The sequence below is a fragment of the Vanessa tameamea genome, chromosome Z (genome assembly GCF_037043105.1).
Source record: "Vanessa tameamea isolate UH-Manoa-2023 chromosome Z, ilVanTame1 primary haplotype, whole genome shotgun sequence".
NCBI classification, from domain to species: domain Eukaryota; kingdom Metazoa; phylum Arthropoda; class Insecta; order Lepidoptera; family Nymphalidae; genus Vanessa; species Vanessa tameamea.
In genome coordinates, this window is record NC_087341.1 from 13,795,749 (window position 1) to 13,815,259 (window position 19,511).

The window sequence follows — 19,511 nt, forward strand, 5'->3', positions numbered from 1 at the left end:
AATATACTAAAAAGTGCATTCGTCTCTTTATTGAGTATCAATAATTTCCTGTGATTAGCATGAGTTTATAAAATGAAATTGAATTTAGAATTATTTAAAAATTATTCATAATTTTATAAGAAATACGTATCAATACAAAAATACTCTTAACTACCGTGGTTTGTTTTGAACACAAATAAATAATCAGCTTCAAAAACACTACTGCAGTAGTTGTTATTTTTATTTTTTTAGTTATCATGGTTTTAACGCAAACGTATAATGTTAAATGCATACTACCGAATGCAAATACTTCATAAACGTTTTCGACTGAACGATACGTTATAAACGCAACACGTATTGAAACTCGTACTAGGGGTACAGTTTACAAAAGACTCGTTTCACAACTAGCCTGATAATTCAAATCGATTTCAGAGTATTTCGTTTGTAAATCAGAATTGATGCTTGCTATATCCGCACCATAATTGAAGAATACGTAAGTAAGCCTTAATTTTCGTAAAATTTTGTTTATAATTTTTAATTTTTCATACAAGATGATTAAATATAAGCTTTCATAGACCACGTTACTTTTTAACTTCATGTAAATTTGTTTTTAACATATAAACAAACTTGCTTAACGTTTTCAATTCCGTTTAATCAGATTTCAGTCATAAGAATTATAGGTAAATATCAAGACCGCCTGATAACAAGTCGGCACCACGGCATCCGGCCTGCAACGTCTAATCAAATCAATGAAATTAAAAGCTAAAACGTTTAGCAAAATGTTTTTTTTTAAATTGTATATGCTAGTCGCGCAATTTTCGAACAAAATAATTGTACACTGTATCCCGCTATAGATGGGTAGTCTCAGACATCGTGGCAGAGATATTATTCTTACCTAGATTTATTAATTTTCAGCTCCTCAGGATGAAGCTTGAGACACGTTGCTTATTTTCATACTCCGTTGGTGAAATAACTGTAACAAAAATTATATATTTAAAAACAATAATTATTCCGTTCAAGAAAAGAGTACATAGATTAGTTAGAATAATATATGAAACCGATTAAACGATAAAACGACTTCAAGTTTATATAAACACACGTAGATATACGAGTGCGTTATATCAACGTCAGTATGGAGTAATACCGATACCAAAATTGTGTTTTCCGCTTCGAGTGATCTCTGCGTAGCAACCTTAAATGGTTTGATGACGACAGGTCGTTTGTTACAATTATTATTACCAGCCCCTATGGTCTAATGGACCGATATGCGCGTATCTTAATCGCAGATTCCGGGTATAAATTCTAGTTTAATGAGTTTTAACTCGGATGAAATTTTTACATATTAAATTTTTTACATATTAAAATTGAATTATTTTATTTTTCATTAGTTATTTATATTTCGATTTTATTTTACAAGTTTTTTTATTAAACGTATGTACACAACACTTCCAAGAGTATTGGTACCGCAAATTTAAACGAACGTTTTTTAGAGAATAAGAAATTATTGTTTTTAAATATTTTAATAAATCGTCGTTTCGTGTTACACACTGTCCTTTAGCAAAGATTGCATACAAAAACAATCACGTTTTAGGCCTTAATTTTCATCACTCGCCTTTCAGAGAAAATCGTCTATTTTGCATGTAACGTGTTGCGTGGAAATATCATCAGAAGCTATAAAGCCATCCTTTGTTTTATAAATTAATTTTACTACGCTACGGCTGCGTACCTACTATGTAATTTCATATTTATTACTTCATATTCAGTATTAAAATCTTTTTGTTTTATTTAATGTGGTGGGCCGAGGTGACTGTCAACTGTGCCACCGCGACGTGACGTGAAATTTAAAAAAGTGTTGCTATTTGGCGAAAAATCTGATATCGTCTATGCGCTTTGACAGTCCTTAAGTGTGTCACATGTCAATGTCATTAAAAACGGTAAAATTCGTCCTTCAAAACATCTGTAACGAATGGTAGGTAATAACAGAACTGTTTACTTTGAAAATATACTACGTTCTCAATGGTAAAACTGATATCGAATCTTAAATTCTAGGAATTCTTCTATTGAAATATATTTTCTTTGATTGTATTTTACAAACACCTGTTAGTTCTTTTAAACTTTGTAACATTTTAAAGTTAGAACTCCGGTAAAGAATCTCTCGGTATTTATTGGAGTGTATGTAATTCTTTATATTGACTGTACTTCGAGTTATTACTTTATTGATACAAATAAATAAACACAATGAAACCTTTTAAATACTAGTCTGAGAGAAATGTGCTAACTTTTATACTGGATTTTAAGTACTAAGAAATATATATATATATATTTATTTTCACATCCAATAACAACACAATATTCATTTTATTTGAGTACGTATTACTAGTATATGATTACTGAAAATTATTGAAATGTTAAGTGTAAATTCGGTAGTATTTGATTAAATTAAATGAAATATAAATAAATAGTGATCTCTGGAAGATAAAATAACCCGATTTATATATTTTATCTTAATAAAGTGCCCTCGTCAATGCACATCAATATTTAACATTTTTGCTGATGATTTCAACGGTAGCAATGCTTTTAAAAATAATTCCGAAGTATAATGATTTCATTTAAATTATGTGCAATGATATCCATATTAATAATTTCATGCAGGTCTACGAGAGACCCAATCGAAACCTATCCTCATTATCATAATAGATCGTTAAAAAATAATGATTTTTGAGTTGAGTAACAGTTTGATCTGAAACGCAACGTAAGAACATCGACTCCTTTTACACTACAAGATTACTAATTCTGCTTACACATCTTTTGGTTATGATGTGTTCACTCGGTTCTAGCGCTTTGTTCAAGCCCCTCTGAGTAGATACCAACCACTCATTAATAAAAAGAAAAAACAATGAAAAAAAATTAAAAAAAAAATATCCCGGAGTTCTTTCGCCGGTTCTGCTCAGGTCCGAGGTGTTAAATTTCGAACCGGTGGTAGATTTTTTTGAAGTGTAAACACTTCTATATTGAATATAGATTTTTGACTTTGACTTTGAACGCTTAATATTGTTGTATTGCGGCATAAAAATAAATGGGCCAGCGTTAGTACAGATACAAGGAACGGAACATCTTAATACGCGAGGTTGATGAAACATTTATGATATAAGGAATAGTTAATATTTCTTATAATTCCAATACCTATGAGCGATGGTGACCACTTACCATTAGTGCCACTCTACCTAAATACATATGCTGAATAAATAAAAATTAAATATAAAATATTGAAAGAATATTGTAAATTATATAACGTCCTAATGTTAAACGAGTCATTACAAATTTATGCAACATCAATTATAGTTTTTTTTTATGTTATAGGTGGCAAACGATAATAATTTTAAAGCAAAGTAAACAAGAAAAAAACATTGATAAACTAATCTATGAAATTTAATTTCGGTAACTTTAGGCAGGTTTTAGAGTTTGCAGTATATTTTTAATTTTGTTTCACGGTGATTTATCTTTGATATTCGTCCGAAGTAGTAATCTTCTAATAAGTTAAATAAATTGAAAGCAAAAAACGAGATTTCACTCGTACATACATTGCAAGTTAAATAAAAGCTTGTAAAATAATTTCGTAAATCGTTTCTCACATCTACGTATTCGAGTAAAGTTGAGAGTTCACAGCATTTTTACAACTGTGAAAATTTCTTTTGTTAATTTTTTTATTTAATATTAGCATATATAAATATAGGTTTACATCTTTGTTGTCCTTAATGTTTTAATAGGTATGAATATTACTTCATATCATTTACAATGTAATTTAATATTGCTCTCACTAGAACCTAACATTAGTATTCAATGAAGGAGTGGGTCTGTTGACAATGTTTTATACGTGATTAATTCTGTGTCACTTTTAATTGAATATAAATTTATTTCGTATATTATCCACTTTGTTAATATTGTTCTTGTGAGATAAATTCTTTATATTTAAATACACAATACAACAGTGTTAAACTTGATTTTGATAACGAATAAATTATTTATTTAATACTGACCTATTGGTCTGTTTGGTTCATAACCCAAGTCGGGCCGATGAAAAATTAATCGCAAAAGTCTGGAGGTTTCTAGTGTGTCTAGGAAGCACGTAAAGCCGTTAGTCCTGCGCCTAAACACTTTCCGGTCGCGTCAAAGGTACCGTTTTATCGAAAGCATGTTTGTACGCGGACACACTTGTGCACAATAATATTTTCTGCGTAGCCGATCTCTCTTGGGATTGGCGGAATTGATTATGTTTGACGCTACCAGTATTTTAACTATTGATATAAATACGAAAGTCGTTAAATTTAGCATACAAATTTTCAGGAGCACTGAAAAATAGCAAAAATACCCGCGGGCGAAGCCGAGATTTCCAATATATGAAATTAAATAAAAATTATATTATTAATCTTATCTGCTATCAATCTTGATCATAATGTCGCTGAATATTATCAAAATTGTTTTCTTTTGTATATCGTTTTACATCTTCACTTGGTCCAAGTTAGTAAAATAGTTTCCTGAAACATGATACGAGTACACAATCCTTGCCTCCTCTTCAAAGATAACTGCAATTACCTGTTAGACAACTACGAACAACACGCAGTAGATAATCTTACGTTTCACTGAGGCTTAGTTATTATAATATCAATAATTTATAAGTTTAACACGAGTATTTAATACGTTGCTTGCTTTTACAATATTTGACTATTTTATATAACTTATTATTATAATCGTTAATCTGTATTTAATTCTAAAATTAAAACGACGAAACGAAACAGAAACATCAATATTATATATAAATTCAAATAGTATGAGATACACGTGATGTTTGATAAATGTTAAATTTTTTAAGCGAAATTATATTTCTTTGAAGTACATGGATACAAATTGGACAACGCAACCTAGTACTTTCGTTAACACATATTAACATCGGTTTACAATATTATAATTGTAATAAATATAAAATAGGTAACTGATATATTTCCAATATATCGTGTTGTATTTTGTCGACTAATGCTCGAATTTCATCAAAAACAAATCTAGGCAACCCTTTTGAATATCAATGTATATATTATTTAATATAATATAACCTTTGTCGTCATCAAATAAAATATGATGATATATATATGTTATATCGTAACGAACGTAACGATTGTAAGAATGAATAACTTCTATATTCATTGAATCTATCATTATTAAATGACTATGATCTTTTATACTGAAATAAATATTACTTACTAAATGAAAATCTGTTTTCGCTTCATAAACTTTGATCTATTTTATTTATTGTGGATAAGTTTCCATCGAGTCTACCGTACCCCTGCATGAAATAATTAATTGCCTTACATTTTCTGAACGCACCCGTAATCGGCAAACATGGCCGCCCGTTGAAAACGAATTTTGTGGATATAGATATGTTGTCGACTAAAAAAATCATTATTTTTACCGATCTATAATTGTTGATAGGTTGCGATTGGGTTTATCGTAGACTTGCACGAAATTATTAATATAGAATATAACTTTAAATATACCGAAAGTAAAAATCATACTCGATATAGCATCGGTAGGTGAATACTTTATATTATACTTTTAACATAATATTTATCACTTGTAAAAGTCATTTAAGTAAAATATTTTTTTACGTGGTGATTAAGAATAAAATTTTCAACAGATTTAATTAATTATTTTATTTGACGCGAAAGCATGACTACGTTTTTATTAATTGAATTACTTTACTTTTCATCCTTTGAATTTGGACTTCGTACGTTAAATTAATAATTTTCCTCGAAACATGAGTGAACATATCATGTTAGAACTCAGATTTGGAACTAGTTGAGTTCTAATCTAAGTACTTAAAAGTTCGTGGTTTCGCACCTATAATTATTGGCTCTGAGCGGGATGTGACACCCCTTACTGTCAGAAACACCGGCTTGTTTTCGAAGTTGGCTTTTAAAGTGAGAATGGAGTAGAATAATTTCATTTAATTAAAATATGTCAATGTGTTTTAATAATGAGATTTTAATACCCTTTAGTAATTTATATGAATGTGGTAAACTGGTGTGTGGTGTACTATCACACTTTGAGAACATTCTAGTTTACTGTGTGTACTAAATTAAGTCATAAGTGCCGTTACGGGGTGCTCAGTTAAAGTTTTACCAATTCATTAATTTTAAATTCTGTAGAATATCAGTCTGTTTTGGGAAAGACGCCTCAGGAGCAAATCAAGTCACTATCTTCTTTTACTCTGAAGCGTATAGATTTAGATTTTGTAACATATTTATCATATGTTCTGTAACAATTTGCTAACATGCAATTAAATAAATCTCAGAATTGATTATTATTTAAAAAAAACACATGATTTTTTTTATAGATAGGTAATTGTATGAGTTTTAATATCGATCTGATCTATATTCATGATAACACAACACAGCAAAATACAAAAAAAATATAATAATTTTTCTTTTTAAAGTGTAAAAGCGCTGAATATTTTTGCTTATATCGAAGATCTTTACCAGTTTCAGCTCTATGCAAATAATTGTTAGTTGAAATATCAGATTACGGTGATTTAAAAAGCACCTAAAAGCCAGAGCCATTGCTTTCGCCTTTGGCTGTTATTGATTCAAATAATTATTTTTGTTTTACAATATTATCATTAAGACATTGGCTTCAGCTATGCTAATTATTGAAATTCAGTCCTGTATTGTATTTAACGAAATTCAATTACCCAGTTTTTATGGATTATTTTTCTCTCCTTGCATATATTTAGTTCCATATATAGAGTTGGGTAGAGCGATAGCCTTCAGAGAGACTTAGATTTCTTTCTATAATGTATAATCCTACTTTCTCATATACAAAAAACTAAAGAGTTTTTATTTTTCTAATACGTCGTATTAATCGCCTTCTAGAAATAGTTAAACTTTTATCGTTTTTTATCTTATTAATGTTAAACATTTATTGGCGCATCTAGACTGACTCGTATATCATAACGGCGAACGGCTTGACGCCCTTTTATGTCGTGATGTCTCCTCTGAACCGCCGATCGCTATTCGCTTTAGCGAGGCTCATAAACGATATACTTAATACTAACACTTCGTTGCTATATTTTATTATAATTTTAAGGAATATATGTATATTTATTGTATTAACGGAGAACCTATGCATATTTTGAAGCAGTTCTCTTAAATTTTTTTACGTTTTAGATTCTTATTTATTTCATTGTCAAATGTTATTAATAATTACAGACTTTGTGAATTCACAGCTTTGGGTATTCCAGTAAAATATAAACATTTTTCCATCTATTGCCAAACATTTTGAATATTACTCAAATATAAATACGAAGTCGAACCATAAGCCTGTACAACGTAAACAAACATTTTTTTTATATCAGACAACACCGTCCATTTTTTTAATTAAAAAAACAAACACTAACGGAGTGATAATAAATGGTATTCGTTAAAATAAACAACGGTAATTATCGACTAATTTAAAAAAATAATTGGATTTATTGGTGATCCATCTCATTGTAACAAGTTGCTTTTGGAAACAAGATGGAGACATTAAGTTAAGAGAGTTTCCCCGGAAGCAAAATAAAATAAGGAGATTGAGGATTGCATACCTCGGTTTTAGTACAATTCTTGAAAACCATGATATTTGGATGGAACTATTGGAGCTGTTATCACTGGCTTGTTTTATAATTATTTTATCGATTATATCAGTATTTTGTTTATACATAGTTATAAAAATGATTAAAAATCATGTTTGTTTAAGCAGAAATTTGCAATGTGAAAATGATGATAAAATTTTATACTAGCAGATATAATAATAAATATATGTATATATAGCCAGAAACAGTGTTGTATGTACAAAAAATTGTTGTCCCTGATATTGTTAGCTATTTAAATTCTATTTGTCTCATAAATATACACGCACACGGTCACTCACAAGACGGAACTAGTTCACTAGCCTCGTTTTAATTATACCTAACCTATTACTATATCATAAAACATTTTGTATATAAGTGTCTTGGTAACTCTAGCCTAGTTTAGGTTTCCATCCCGTTTACGTTCTACGAACATAAAGGAAGCAACGAGAGAGCGGAGATGGCCCAGTAGTTAGAACGCGTGCATCTTAACCGTTGATTTCGGGTTCAAACCCAGACAGGCACCACTGAATTTTCATGTGCTTAATTTGTGTTTATAATTCATCTCGTGCTCGGCGGTGAAGGAAAACATCGTGAGGAAACCTGCATGTGTCTAATTTCAACGAAATTCTGCCACATGTGTATTCCACCAACCCGCATTGGAGCAGCGTGGTGGAATATGCTCCATACCTTCTCCTCAACGGGAGAGGAGTCCTTAGCCCAGCTGTGGGAAATTTACAGGCTGATTATGTTATTATTTATGTTATAAAGGAAACAAATTAAAAATTCAAGATAGCCTCCGGCTTAGGTAAGTTAGAAGCGAATATCATTCATCACATAAAACTGTCTCTATATTTCCGGCTTGTTGTGAACACAACGGTTTATTACTCCAAGCGCTTCATTGATTCATCTCGTCTCATTCGTTGCCGTGGCAATGATTTTCTCACGTTGTGTAGTTGATTTTTTTCTAACTTTCATTTGGTAAACTTAAATATTGGTATCGGGCGTAATTCAATTTGTAATTGTCTGGTTTGTTTGTAAAATACTAAAACCCTCGCGGTTAAGTAAAGAAAAAGGTTAAGTAACGGCTTGTAAATGTGCCACTGTAGGGCCAATCCCTCCTTTCTTTTTTAAAGAAGTTTTAGGCTCATCCCAACAAGCTACAATACGGATTGGCGGTTACACATGTGGCAGACTTTCATCCGACACAGGCATTTCTTGCCTGAGTTGTTTATTAGTAAATATAAAGGTTAGGAGAGAGTATACGGCTGCTTCCAGGATGCTACTCGTGTGTTTTGGAACGAAAATGCATATCAAGGTTACATTAAGAGGTTTTCTTATACTACTCAATATTATTAAATTGTTATTCTCCGGCTTATAGGCTTAGTGAGTATAACCACTGGCAATATAATATTATAGTTCCTAAGATTGGTGGCGCGTTAACTTTTACCAAAATGTATTTATCAGTCGACATATCTATTTGAAATTAAAATAAAACATACAAATACAATATGACGTTTACAAATTTATTCTTATATGAATAATATACAATTTTATGATATTCTTTATTTTGAATATATTAACGTATTTTGTGGTAAAAATAGACGTGGCAAATTTACTGAATATATTATAATCACGAACGAATGCTATCAACGTCTTTTGTATTATCGAACTTTTGTCAATAATAATGAATATTTTGTAAATATAATTATTTAAGTTTGCAGATCATTTCACTGTACATTCTACTTTGATAAAATATACACTTGCAGTGGAATACAATGCTGAAGATCTTTTACGTTTTATAAAAGAATAGCGACTCGTCCTGACTTCTCACGGGCTTAATTTATTAATAAATTATATAAGTCAATTATATGGATATCAGTCAGGAATAATGTATATTCTTAAGTATATGTATAGTCCAGCCATATGTATGTGTATATACTTTTTGCTCATATAACCGCATCTCATTCCCTTATATTTACTTATCAGATCTGTAGTCATCTAAGGTCTAGTTTAGTCAAATAGGGTATTATTAAATAAAACATTTAATATATATTCTATAGCAATACCTATTTTTAATTTAAATGGAAAAGTTTCAATAAAAATGGTACCCGTTCACAAAAAAAAATAGCTCGTTCAGCCTAATATTAAATACATATTTTATGAACTGGATTGCGGATGGATGATGTTAAGTAATAAATGTATCGAATCAATTTATTAATCGATTAAATTCATTTAAAATGAAGTATTGTCATTATTAATGACGTTCGGTATTAATTCGAGGTATGGCCTTTGACATACCGCGTCTGATGATTCTGTAACGAATTTTCTATAGGCACTTTTAATATGACAGGTTCAGTTTTAATTTATTTTGATATTTTAATTACAGCATAATGCTATAAGCTTCATAGCATATTCCTTATAATAAGGAGGCCTTAGCCCGGACGTTTAAGTTTTAATTCAGACACTGAACGGTGAACGTTTAAGTATTATGTCTCGAAAAAATCGAAGTTCATCCGTCTCATAAACAAGGACAGTAAGCGAAGGATATTAAACGCGAATGTATCTTTTTGTAAAGTGGTATTTGTACCTCGCTGTTCGCCTTCGAGGAAAGAAATGAATAGAGTAAAAAGTAGAGAAAAAAGAGAGCAAAATAAAATAAAACAGAAGATAACAAATAAACAAAAACAAGTTTATTTGTTAAAAAGTAAAACATTAACAAATGCTGATTGATTCTTGTAGAGTTTGAAATTATGTAAATGTTGATAGAAAACTTATTAAGTAACATATTTGGGCAACATAACTTTTATCTGCTTACTTTTTAATTGTTATACTTAGGTAGTATCAAAACTATTACATTGATATCGTCTAAAAGAAGTACTAATGCTGCGTTCATACACTCTCTGTCTGCTGTTTTAATTATTGTAGTTTAATTGACAAAATTGAATACCGTTGAATGGTCTAAAATTACGGAAACTAACCTGATACGTCTGTGGATTTCGATTTTCGATATATACGTTGTTGTCGAACGTAGTCGTTGTTGTTTAATTAATAATGAGTATTAATAATAAGTTTTAATTATGTTGAGGTTTAAATTTCTGCCATCAATAATATTACATTAGGTCATAAAAATCTGAATATGTCAAATGTACTCAAAATTTATGAAGATTGTTTTCATATATTTCTTTTACTTAGTTTGTTAGATTTGTTAGATTGTTTTCATATATTTCTTTTAGTTAGTTACTTTATATGTGATGCCGACTGCGACTTTTTGCGAATTTATTGCTATTCGATCGTTGACATTAGGTGTTTAATCGTTTCTGAATCGATTTTCATGAAGTTATAAAAATATGTACACGTGATACTTGTGGAATATTATTTGTCAATAATAATTAAGTCATAGATATAATTGGATATGTTTTCATTATTTTAGTCAAATCGACGTAATTGAATAATACAGCCGAGTGTTGCTATTCTTTTATTTAATACCTTAGTTCGAAATATCTTGGAATATGTAATGGTAGTGTAGTGTGGAGCATTAATAGACTTGAAGATGTTCAAAAGAGATTTTTATATCATCTTTCTTACACTGATAATAAATGTCACGAATTTAAATCGTACACACAGAGGCTCAAATTTTTACAGAGCAAGCTCAGTTTATACTAGAATAAAAATGAATTAAAAGTTAACTCATGGGCTTACTGACTCGTCCGATATCCTGCAATGCATACAATTTTACATCCCTCGTTCGAACAGTCGCCTGCCCAAATGTAATACCTTTTGTCTTCCTACCTGTAGAACAAATGTTCTTAGCAACTCGCGATTATACCATATTTGTTTCTTTTACAATAGTATTCGTTCTAATTATGATATTTTTACCGGACGTTCTATAGCATCATTAAAATTGTTTGTAAAAACATTTCAATAGATTAAATAACACAAATAAAAAGAAAAATGTATGCAACACTCATTTGCAGTCTATTAATATTGATGCAATAATGATCTTTATCCTTTTTAAACTTTCACAATGTGTGTTATATTATATCAGTATATATATATTTATAGTATTTATGTTTATGCGTACATTGAAACGTCAATATTTGTCTATGGAATGATTTGATGTATGACGTACTTTTTTTTTCTCTTCCCTTTGCGTGTGAGCCGCGGTAACGAGTGTTATGTGATTGCGCCGCGCTTTTGAAATTAGCTTGTGTAACGGACTTATCCTTCTCCTGTAATATCACCCATCCCTTTGGCTGTGTTCTTCGAGTGTATGAAGACCAAGGGAGCGCTCCCAAGAAGAACGTGTCTTCATAAGTCAGAGCCCAGTTTTGAGGTAACAACTTCCCTTTTTTCCTTAACTATAGTACACTTTTCTCTCGCGCGTACATTTTGGTCCTTCGAGCCGGATTTAAGATTTAAAATTTAGTGTACATCGGCGATTTTGTGTGTTTTAAATCGCGTGTTAATACTTCAAAATCATTCCATGGAGAAACGGATAATACTTTCGTTAGGAGCTAATGTGTAATTTAAAATAGTGTTAATTTATATTTTGCTTTACAACGTTACGTAATTTATATTAATTGCGTATTATTTGCAGAAAAGTGTAGTTATTTTACATAAAAATAATTTAGTCGATTATTTTTCGAAGTCCCTTCATATTTTGTGATATTGTCGGTCGATGCACAGTAGAGACCGGACGCGTCGTGTTATAACGCAGTCGAGTTAAAAGCTTAGGTATTATATTTAGTGTCATAATAATTGTGTTTGTTTTTTAATATAAATCTTATTCCTTAGCTAGTCTCGTGTTTTGTAAAATAATAATTGTATTGTGTTAAATATGGATTTAAATCAATTATTATTTCATAGAAAATTTCTCGTTAAGCAATTAGACCGTATGTTGCATTACGAAAGTTCGGATTTAATTGATGAGTTCGACGCGAGTTATGGTGATTTAGACTTACTTCGTTCTCAGTTTGACGAAACACAGACTAAAATCGAATCAACTTTAATATCTCAAAAATTATTTGTAGAATCCGAACAGGAGGAAATCCGTGATAATTTTATGGACAAAGTGATCGATATTCGTGCAAAATATAATAAATTCTTAAAGCGTAAGTCAATTATTGAGCGTAGTGATAGTGATAATAATTCTGAGCGTAAATCTGACTGTGGAAGGTGTAGTGCTCCGAGTACAAGTGTTAGGTTACCTAAGCTGCCGTTGTTAACGGTTTCCGGTGAGTATTCAAATGGTGTAGTTATTTTGATTGAATTTATCGGAAATACAAAAGTTTCAATATTTACGTAAATTTAAAGGTGAAGCATATAATTTAATTAAATGTTTATCATTAACATCCGATAATTTTTCTGTAGCCTGGAATTCCCTTGTAGAAAGATACTCCGATAAACGTCGTATTGCAAATAAATATATGGATGAATTGTTGAATTCAACTTCGTTGCGTAGTGACATAGACGTCGAAGGTATGAAACGTTTAAGAAATAATTTGGTAGAAAATTTAAGTGCATTGAAGGCTTTAAGTTTTCCTACCGGTGAATGGAGTTTGTTGTTGCTTGACTTAGTGTTAAAAAAATTAGATAGTGAGTCGAGACATCGCTTTGAATTGTCCTTAGAAAATGATCGCGAATATCCGACATATGTTCAACTTTTAAATTTTTTAGATAAGCAAATACGTGCTTGTGAAGCGTCGAGTCAAGGATCGATGCGTAGGGTGTTGAGTGTTAAGACTGCTAGCGGGAATAAGTATGTTTCTTCTTTTACAACCGGATTTAAAAATAATAATGAGTGTGTAATGTGTTATTCTAATCATGAGTTGTATAAATGTCCTAAGTTTTTGCATTTGTCTCCGTATAATAGATCGGAAGTGGTAAAGCGAAATAAATTGTGTTTTTTGTGTTTATCAGGTAATCATGTTGCCTCTGAGTGTAAATCAAACTTTAAATGTGACAAGTGTGTAATGTCACATAATAAACTCTTGCACTTTAAGCAAGATAGTGTGAATGAGAAAGAGTGTTCTCGTGTTCGTGAAAACGAAAGTGGTGTACGGCGAGTGTCTGGCGAGTGTGTGAATGCCAGCGGAGAACAGGCTGTGGTGTCCCTTAAAGGCTCTGTGTGTGCGAGCTCGGGAACAGTTTTGTTGTCCATTGCCATGGTTCGAGTGAGGCGACGTGACGGCTCCTGCGAGATGGCTCGCGTTTTATTGGATCCCGGTTCGCAGTCGTCGTTCGTAACCTCTAGTTTCATTCGTCGATTAGGCTTACCGATTCGGCAGGTGTGTGTGCCAGTGTGTGGTCTCAGTATGTCCAATGTGTGTAAGGCGAATGATGTCGTGTCGTGTGAGATACTACCTGATAATAGTGATAATAATTCTCAGTTTGTGTCACGTTTAGTGTTAAATAAAATTACGAACTTTATACCTAATGTGTATGTTCCTATTGAACAGTGGGATCATTTAAAACCATTAAAGCTTGCCGATTCAAAATTTAATATTCCATCTAAGGTTGATATTTTGTTGGGCGCTGAGGTGCTTCCCTCTATCATAAGAGACGGTCGTGTCGTAGGTGCGTGTGGGGGTCCCTATGCTATCAACAGTGTGTTTGGTTGGTTGGTTATGGGAGAGGTGAGAAATAAAAATCTAAAGAACCTGCAGAAAGTATCTATGTCTAATTTTATATCTGATGAAAACCTCTATTCAATTTTGAAAAGGTTCTGGGAGATTGAATCCGAACCAGTTGTCGATTCTTTTTTAAGCCTGGAGGAGAGGCGCTGTGAAGATCATTTTGTTTCAACTCATTCTCGTGAAAAGAATGGGAGATATATGTTTAGATTGCCTTTTAAAACTGGTCGACTGGACTTAGGTAATTCGCGGGATATCGCTTTGCGGCGTTTATTAGCTTTAGAAGGAACGTTAAACAAAAATGAATTATTGAAAAGGGCATATAGTGATTTTATGAAGGATTATTTGGATTCGGGTCACATGGAATTGGTTAAAAATAATTTGGATGTTCATTATAGGCCTAACTACATTCCACATCATTGTGTTATAAAAGAGTCTAGTTCAACGACTAAACTACGTGTAATCTTCGATGGTTCCGTGAAGTCTGGTAATGGTCTGTCGCTTAATGAATGTTTGCTGGTGGGGCCTAAGCTTGAGAAGTTTAGGTTACATGAGATAGTTTTTGTAGCGGACATAAAACAAATATTTCGAGGAATATTGGTAAGCGAAGATGATCGGGACTATCAGCGAATTTTGTGGCGAGATTCATCGTTTGATTCGGTTCGTGAATATAGACTTCGAACGGTCACGTACGGCCTCTCTTCTTCTCCGTATCTCGCGATACGGACTTTGCAACAGCTGGCCTCTGATGAAGGGCACAATTATCCAAATGCTGCTAAGGTTCTAGTTAACGATATCTTTGTCGGTGTCACGGGATCAGTGGCCTGTGTCTATGACTATTGACATAGGGGATAGTGAAGTTAATATTATAAATAGTGAAAGGCGTTTATTGAAGCTTTTGTTTGTGTGAATGATATTAATTTTGATTTGCTACATAAGTACTCAGATCTTTCTAAGCTAGTGTGTGTTACGGCGTGGTGTTATCGCTTTAAAGTTAATTGTTTAAATGTTGAAAAAACGAAGTGTAATTTATATTACTGTGTCGGAGTACAATCTAGCGTTATTGAATTTGATAAATTAGTTCAAAGAAATGAGTTTAGTGATGTGTTTAATTGTTTATCAAAAAATAGACCCTGTGCAACTGGTATACAAAGGCTAAAACCCTTTATAGATAGGTCTGGCATACTGCGTGTTGGCGGGCGGTTGTCTAATTCTTCGTTGAATAATGATATAAAAAATCAAATATCTTACCTAAAAGAAATCATCTTACAAAATTAATTATTGATTACTATCATAAAATCTATTTACATGTTGGTGTACAAACATTACAATATTTATTGCAACAGAAGTATTGGATACTGTCAGCGCGTAGTATTGTTCGACAAAGAGTATTTCAGTGTATTACTTGTTTCAAAAATAAGCCGAAAGCTGTGCAACCGCTTATGGGCGATTTGCCTTCTTTTCGAGTGGATAGGTGTCGTGCTTTTTTACGTGGTGTTGATTATTGTGGGCCTTTTATGATAAAACTAGGTACTCATAGAAATGGCAAACTTTATAAGGCCTATGTGTGTTTGTTTGTGTGTATGGTGACTCGTGCAATCCACTTAGAGTTTGTGTCAGAATTAATAGCTGAAGCCTTTATTGCCGCTTTAAAACGATTTTGTAGCCGTCGAGGTGTGTGTACGGATGTATACTGTGATTGTGGTCGAAACTTTGTGAAAGCGAGTAAAATGTTGTGTGAATTTTGTGTCTTGCATAATTCTAGTAATATCGTGCAGCATTATTGGCAACGATGGAGTTAAGAGTATTTCCATGCGTTACAACAAAGGTCCAAGTGGACAGAGTCACGGAACAATGTTAAGATAGGCTCATTAGTGGTCCTCAAAGAGGACAATTTACCACCCTTGCAATGGCGTCTCGGTGTTATTGAGAATACGCATACCGGCAAGGATGGTGTGGTTCGAGTGGTTTCTGTGCGCACTGCACAAGGTGTTTGCAAGCGTGCAGTTGTTAAAGTGTGTCCGCTCCCGGACAGTGAATGATGAATTTTTGTATTTTAGTCAATAATAGTATAGTTTAGTTATAGTGTAGTGTAGAAAACGTCCGAGTGTTTATATTAGAGTGAGTGACTCTAAGGCGGGCGGTATGTACCGTATTTAGGTTTATGCGTACATTGAAACGTCAATATTGGTCTATGGAATGATTTGACGTATGACGTACTTTTTTTTCTCTTCCCTTTTCGTGTGAGCCGCGGGAACGAGTGTTATGTGATTGCGCCGCGCTTTTGAAATTAGCTTGTGTAACGGACTTATCCTTCTCCTGTAATATCACCCATCCCTTTGGCTGTGTTCTTCGAGTGTATGAAGACCAAGGGAGCGCTCCCAAGAAGAACGTGTCTTCATAAGTCAGAGCCCAGTTTTGAAGTAACAACTTCCCTTTTTTCCTTAACTACAGTCCACTTTTCTCTCGCGCGTACAATATCTCTTATATTCAGCTTTTAATACATCTTCTATACACAGCGAATTAGAAAACCGCTATTGCCGTGGATTATAAAGTTCTGTAGCTCTTTATATTGAAATCTAGAAGTATATTAATTTGATGTAGTGCTAACAGTTTTACGTAATATACATAATATATTACAATCTAGTATATTTTTATTAGCGTTTCGTCATTAAACATTAAATTGCACTTTTGTTGTCAATTTAAATATTAATGTACTAGTACCAGCGTATCAGTGAGGTTGTAGATGTTTTGTACATTTTTTCAATATAAAAAAGTACTTCGTAGTATTGCATATAGACTATAATCTGTCTCAGTGTCAAACTTAATTCCGATCCGTTCAACCGTTCTGACGTGAAAACTTTCTCATTTATAATATTAGTAAGATTAAACACGAATCTATTTACCTATAAATGTTGTTTAGGGCGTTATTAATTTACTCCTGTCTTCGTATTCGAATAGAAAATCGATTATGCCAAAGAGAGAGAAAACAGTGTTTAACTAAACGGAGTTTGTTAGAAAAACCTTAAATAAAACCTTTCACAAGGCTTTGTAGTCAAGTTTAAAAATTGTTAGCACGTAAGCTTACGTCCGACACCGAAATTTGTCAGGTTAGAAAACGATATAACGGAGTGAAAATGTGGATGGAAGTTTGTAAGGGAATCAGTCAATTCATGGATGTTATAGGGTGGGGCGGGTTAAGTTGTGTGTGCTACAAAGGTTTTACAATTTCGCGGTACAGCCTCGGTTATAGCTAGTATAATATATAATCTATAGGACCGGTCGAGTTTGATTTGAAAAACATTCATATGAAAACCTATATATGCAATAAATTGGATGCGTGTCCGATATGAAAACGATCACGTGACATGAAAAATAAAATATTCGGTTTATTTATGGTATCGGTGATACATCTCAGATCGAAACCTATGGGTAGCGTAACTATGCTATAATTGTGCAGCACCAGTCGAATCCTGTTACATTCCTGTAGAGTAGAATGTAGAGCTCGTTTAAATTTTGCATACATAAAAATGTCCCTAAATATTTATGTTTTTAACTTCGACTTAGTTACCTAGACTTTCACTTAGATACAAAGACATCTTGTGATTTTACTAGTTCTTCTTAGACGAGGATACCTACTAATAAAATTTAAGTAAATTAAAGCAATCGGAAGCAATAGTCGCGAATTTAGGTTTAGATTTCGATATAAATTGTGTATCAAATATACGAATATGAGCGGCCATTTTGTTGGTCTGTTAATAATATAAATAAATCGATATCTAAATTAATTCAATATATAAATCTAAACGACAACTTCATTTTAGGAGCTCATACACGTACCATTAATTATATTGCAAATTATTCCATCTCAAAATGGTATTATTATGAATAATAATTAAGCCCCTAACTTATATGAATTTATGAAAGCGCTATATTTATTGTAAGCTATTTGGTGGCTTTGTGTTTGAATCGACAAAGAGGTCACTGGCTTATCACTCATTTCAAGTTAAGGACTTCACTTGTGACTTTCATTTTTACTATCGGTACTCCTCGTTTTTTTTTTAAATGCCCATATTATTCCAGTTTCATTTAACCTAACACCATATTTAGCTGAACAACTTATTTTACCTCAGTCTTCTACTTATTTATTTAGCTAAAGTCTGTACACAGATGTGTAAAAGAGACAGATCTATCTCCTTTCTTATCGCGGGGGGCTCATATGTTAGGAGAGCTCTCATTATCGGTGGCGGCCGTGGGGCCATTCGATCTCCCCCGCCTTTCATAATTATATTTTACCAAAATTGAATGCATATACATATGTAGTTGGGTGGAGCAATAGCAGCCAGCACATTCAGCTATTGTTCGGAGAAGCTGAGTTAGACTGGAAGGATATTTTATTTCCTCTAATGGCTTAAATATTACATTAAATCTTCTCGTTTGCAAAGTAGAGAATTAAAATAATAACAATAGTTTTATTTTATTTCTACAAAAACTGTTTACAAATTTCGATTTCAGACGGTCGGAATAATGGAATCTGATATTTGAATGTCCATATTAATTAAAATACAGGTAGACTAGTAACAGTGGCGTAGCGGATAGTTAGAACAACGCGAGACGAGGGCAGATGTATCAATTTTCTACGAATTAATGGCGTACACTGTTTCGGATAACCGACTAGTTATGAATACTGGTAACATAGCAGTTATTCCTTTTCCAAGTCAGGTCGAATTATTAGAATTAATTTATTATTAAGTAATCGGAATTTGTTTACAAAACACTATTGTGTAAATATAATTAATTTATTTCAATGAAAAAATACTTGAATTAGGAACAATAAGATTTCTTATGTACACGTAATATATGTATATCCTCATTTGAATTTTCTCGAAATTGAATATGTGTAATCCTATACAAAAATCCATATAATCCAAGCTTTAATTTTATTTTACATTAATCGATGACTCTCTACATATTTATTATCTTATAAAATTTAATTGTATACGATTTAAAGTTCAACTTATCCTGATTCCAACGGATTGTTTTTGATCGATAACGAAGTGGTGCTGATACGAATCGGAACTTCGTTAAATAATTTGTAGTAAATTTATTAATTCACTTTTAAGATGAATAATTGTAAATATCGGTAACTAATTAATAATTATTACATATTATAATATTGGAGTGTCTGTTTGTGATATTAAAATAAACGCTTTTTACTAAATGCATATGTACATAAACGG

General features: G+C 32.1%; 1 protein-coding gene across 1 annotated transcript; it reads left to right on the forward strand.

Annotated features, from left to right (window-relative positions):
- Positions 1–12,533: 12,533 nt before the first annotated feature.
- On the forward strand, positions 12,534–15,114 carry LOC135194644 (uncharacterized). The gene is made up of 3 exons (XM_064220302.1): positions 12,534–12,873; positions 13,010–13,117; positions 13,559–15,114. Exons 1-3 carry the CDS (start codon positions 12,534–12,536, stop codon positions 15,112–15,114), a joined length of 2,004 nt encoding a protein of 667 aa, XP_064076372.1.
- The last annotated feature ends 4,397 nt before the right edge of the window (positions 15,115–19,511 follow it).

Bases quoted from the DNA above. Each gene is read 5' to 3' on its own strand.
- LOC135194644 (XM_064220302.1), top strand. From the start codon at position 12,534: ATGTTGCATTACGAAAGTTCGGATTTAATTGATGAGTTCGACGCGAGT. The intron at 12,874-13,009 runs GTGAGTATTCAA...ATTTTTCTGTAG, and splicing joins GCCGTTGTTAACGGTTTCCG to CCTGGAATTCCCTTGTAGAA. The intron at 13,118-13,558 runs GTATGAAACGTT...TGTGTTTATCAG, and splicing joins TAGTGACATAGACGTCGAAG to GTAATCATGTTGCCTCTGAG.